General features: G+C 57.0%; 1 protein-coding gene across 3 annotated transcripts in view; it reads right to left on the minus strand.

Moving 5' to 3' along the window:
- Positions 1 to 2,445: 2,445 nt before the first annotated feature.
- Positions 2,446 to 4,319, minus strand: part of PELI3 (pellino E3 ubiquitin protein ligase family member 3) — a 7,613-nt gene continuing 5,739 nt past the window's right edge. For all 3 annotated transcript variants that reach the window (XM_006911059.2, XM_006911058.2, XM_006911057.2), the window contains one exon: positions 2,446 to 3,649. In XM_006911059.2, coding sequence (XP_006911121.1) covers positions 3,080 to 3,649 — 570 coding nt within the window. In that variant the 3' untranslated portion in view covers positions 2,446 to 3,079. The remainder of the gene's footprint in view (positions 3,650 to 4,319) is intronic.

Consider the following 4,319-nt stretch of genomic DNA (forward strand, 5'->3'; position numbering starts at 1 on the left):
GCAGAAAAACGCTAATAATTGTTTCCACCACTCTGAAAGATTTCGTCTTGAGAGCTGTGTTGACTGGGCAGTGCTGCCCCCTAGTGTTGAGCAGAGAGGGGTGCGGGAAGGGGATACCTGAAATCCACCCAAAGTCCTTACCTGCCTTTGCCACACCTCTGTCTAGGCCCAGAGCAGTATCTGCCCACCATGAGCTCCAGTTTCTCATTCATAAAGGTGCCTAAGCCCTGCTCGGCACAGCAGTGCTACTAACTGTTAGCTCTGATGATGATTATCATTATACTGAGGAGCTCAAATTGGTCTATGTCCTTAGAAAATCAACCCTCTTTCTTCCCTGAGCCTCATCTTTCATTGTCTTTAAGTTGGGTATAAAGTCTTCTCTGACTTTGGTGAAGTTGACACCAGTAAAGGAGGTAGTGCAGTTCACTGCCACCAGGGGGCAGCTCAGACCAGCAAAAGATCCTAACACTTGGGGAAGCCCCAACCAAGCTGCATTTTTATGATCACAGCTAATCTGACTAAGCCTTACTAAGATCCTGTGCTGGCAGCTTCACATGGAGGATCTCATTTCAATCTTGCAAAAACCCTGAGATAGGATATCATTTTACCCATTGTACAGATGGGTAAACAGGCTAATAAGTTCATCGACTTTCCTAAGGCTACCCAGCATGTCCTCAGATGTCCCTGAACTAGTGTCCAACGCCTTCTTCAGACTTTCCACCACACTGTCCTCTCCATCTGCCCTAGCACATACATGCACACGGTATCATGTGGAGCCACTCACTGGAGTCATTACTGTCCCCAGCCTTGGCTGTTCTCCACAGCAATGAAGAAAGGGGAGGTGAGGAAGTAACTATTAAGTACCTACTGTTACAGGTATGCTCCATAATTCACAACCATGTGCTGATGGGACTGTTATTCCATCTACCAGTCGAAGAAACTGAGGCTCCAAGCGTTGGAAAGGGGCAGAACTGGGCCAAGAGCGGGACTGTCTGACACCCTCCACCACCAACTCTGAGTTCTCCCTGGAGTTGTGCCTGTGCCCTTCGCTCATCTCTATTCTGGAGCCTGAGGTTCCCTGCTGAAAATGGGATTGAAAAATTCCCATCTGGTTCCCGATCGGGTCCGAAGAGAAAACCACTTGAAAGAGTTAGATTCCTAGCAGGGGGTGGGGGGGCGTGTAGTTGTCATGCTCCCAACATCCCCAGCTAGGCTCCCCCACTGTGGCAGTGCGATGCTCTGCTCTGGAAGCAGGAATCTGATCACGCCCCCTTCTAACCACTGACAGGTGCCTGCTGTCATCTCAACAGCCCCAGATCTGCTCTTGGTGGCTCCAACCAGTTGTGTGGCCTGGGGCAGGTCCCTCCCCTAGGAATCTGTACCCCCTAAAGCAGCTGTCTGCCACTGGGGATGATGCCTAGGTCAGGCTTGTATTCAGAGCGTCTTCAGACTTTTATGTCTCCAGAACCTCTGTCTTCCTAGCTCACTCCCCCTAGGAATGGCTGGGGGCAAACTGAGCAGCACCCTAAGCTTGCCTTGGCTCTCAGGAAGTGCTGACACTTTGCCAGGATGAATAGGGATCCCATTCAGATTTGGCTTCCATGATGACCAAGGCCCAGCAGGCCTTAGCCCAATGTCCCCACTTCTCAATTCTCTTTTCTGCCCCCTCCACACTTGGGTCATTGGTCATCAAGCATTTTTCCTGCCATGCCTTTGCCCACACTGTTCCCTTTACTGTTACCTGGGCTGCCTTCCCAACTCCTCCCACCCATCCAAGGAAAGCAACATAGTGTGGAGAAGAGGACAGGCTCCGAGGCCAGGCAGGCAGGTGTGGATACACAACTGGCTTGGCCACTTTCTAGCTGTGTGACTTGGAAGATGTACCTTAATTTCCCTGTAAACAGAAATAGTAACACCGCCCACCTTGGGTTCCTGTGAGGACTGAATAACCAAATCTCAGAGAAGCAGAACCTAGTGCCCGGTGAGTGCACAATGAACGTAGCCATTGTCATCATTGGCATATGCCGGGCACATGTGGCCATTCGGGAATGGCAGGCCCGTGTCACAGCCAACACTCTGGAACCACGAGTCCTCGCCTCCCTCAGCTCCTTACTGTCCACATGTGAGGTTCTGAATCCTCCATCCAGCACCCTCTCCATCAGCACCGCTTCCCCCTCTTGCTTTGGCCTCCTTCCTGTCCCCCGGCAGCTCCTGACCCAGCCACTCTGAACCCCTCACTCAGTTCCCTGCTTACTTACCTTGTGCTCCGCCTCTCCCTTCTGCCTGAAGCACCCCCCTTCCTGTCGGGGATTCCCATGCAGCCATCTAAGCTGAGCTCCTATGCCATCTCCTCAATGAAGCCTCCTTCACTTTTCTACCTGCCGGTGAGACCTGCTCCACAGCCTCTGATGCTGGCACACGGGAGGCTGTGCTGTCATTCAGTAATTTGGTCTGTCATCCACTAGACTGTGAACCCCACCAGGCAGGGAACCAGGTCTAATTGTCTCCAAGTCCCCAGAGACCACTTGGCATGTAGTCCAGCCCATAGTGAGTCAGCAGATGTTGCTCCCAGCCTGCCGCCCACCTGTCACTCACTCGGGCTGGAGGCACCGCACACATGTGGGACACATGGGATTGGTGAGGGCAGCTGAGCAGCACGGTTTATAGAGGAACCCAGGGCAGCAGCAGGGTGAAGATCTGGAACTGGGTCGGCAGGCTCAGGGCACAGCCTAGGCTGGGGGTCAGGGGCCTGTGGCCCCTTCACTCCCCCAAGGGCACAGTGTAGGCGGCATGATGTGAGATGCCCCAGGAAGGGCCAGGGTGTGGGGGGCGGGCTTCCCTCCGTCAGCCTGGGACAGAGCTGGTGCTGAGAGCCCCATCATTCTGACCAGGGTAGGGGTCTCAGGGACCCCCTTGGGGGCCAGAGTTAAAAGGAAAGGGGCACAGCCCATCCAATGCGTCCATCTGGTGTGGCTATGTGCCAGCAGGTAGAGTCCCACATGCAGAGCTCCCTCTGGGCTGCAGGAGGTGGGGGACCTGGGCGGGCAGGTGGGCACGGCAACAGGGTGCCCCAGGGAGCCTAGTCCAGTGGCCCCTGGAAAATGAGGCGGACACAGCCATGCTCGCCAGTGAGCCACGCCCCACAGAAGGGGCAGGCGGCGTGGAAAGCGTGGGTGCCATGGGGCAGTGGTGTCTGGGCCCAGTAGCGGGCAGTCTTCTCGGAGCAGACGTGGCCACAGGGTGCAAAGGCATGGCTGGGCGGCCCAGGGTCCAGGCAGAGGCCGGCCTCCTGGCCGAGCCACAGGGGCACATAGGGCCCCACGAGGCGGCAGAGAGGACACTCTCGCTCCTGGGGGCCGCGCTCTCGCCGGCAGCCCCAGCCGTGATAGCCGTGGACGTGGCCACAACGAACGTAGACCCAGGGCTGCTGCTTGTCGGGTGCCGTGCGTCCACGGGCCGGACTGGGGAAGGCCAGGGTGCTGAGGCCCACGGGACACTGGGGCCGCGCCGCATTCGCCTCCTGCCGCTGGGCCTCCAGCTGCTTCAGCGTGGGTGCGCGCAGCAGCCCCGCCGGCGTGCGCCAGAGCAGCGTGGCCCCGCACAGGTCGATGAGGGAGCCGTCCTGCAGCACGTTGGACTCGTTTTCCACCTGCCAGGGGAGCAGAAGGGCCTCATTGCCCAAGAGACCCCCCGAGTCTCTGCCATCGAGCAGCCATCTCCCCATCCTCACCACCCACCCATCCCACCGAACCCCCCTGGAGAGGGCACCCTGGACCATCAGGGCCAGCTGGGGCAGAGGGGCAGTGGCAGGCGCTGAGGAGCAGGGAGGGCTGAAGTAGGGGAGGGAGAATGACCAAGCAGCCACGTGGGAGGGAGGCCAGGTGAGAGCTCCCAGGCACGCAGGCCTCCCCACTCTCAGTGGGACATGGGCCTTGGTCCCCTCATCTGTCAAATCAGGAGGCCTGGACCCAAATGAGGTTTTTCTAAGATGTTTTCCTAGGCTTCTCCCTAATGGCGGAGGCAGGACACTTTTCTACCCGAAACACTGGGGACTGAGCCCAAAGCAGCTGTCCTAAGGGCTGTGAGTAAAACACAGACTGTAGAGCTAGAGTGCCTGGGTGTGAATTCTGGCCTCGCCATTTACTAACTCTGTGTCCGTGGTCGACCTCTCTGTGTGTTGGTTCCCTCATCCTCCAGATGGACTCCGCTTCCCTGTGTGTCAAGTGGTTCTTACGAATCGATCAATGTAAACACCTGGCATGTGCCTGGATCTTAGTAGGTACTCAACGCACGCACGCTAGTGAAACGCGCACGTGGGT

Source organism: Pteropus alecto, unplaced genomic scaffold, assembly GCF_000325575.1.
Source record: "Pteropus alecto unplaced genomic scaffold, ASM32557v1 scaffold43, whole genome shotgun sequence".
In the NCBI taxonomy this organism is placed as follows: Eukaryota; Metazoa; Chordata; class Mammalia; order Chiroptera; family Pteropodidae; genus Pteropus; species Pteropus alecto.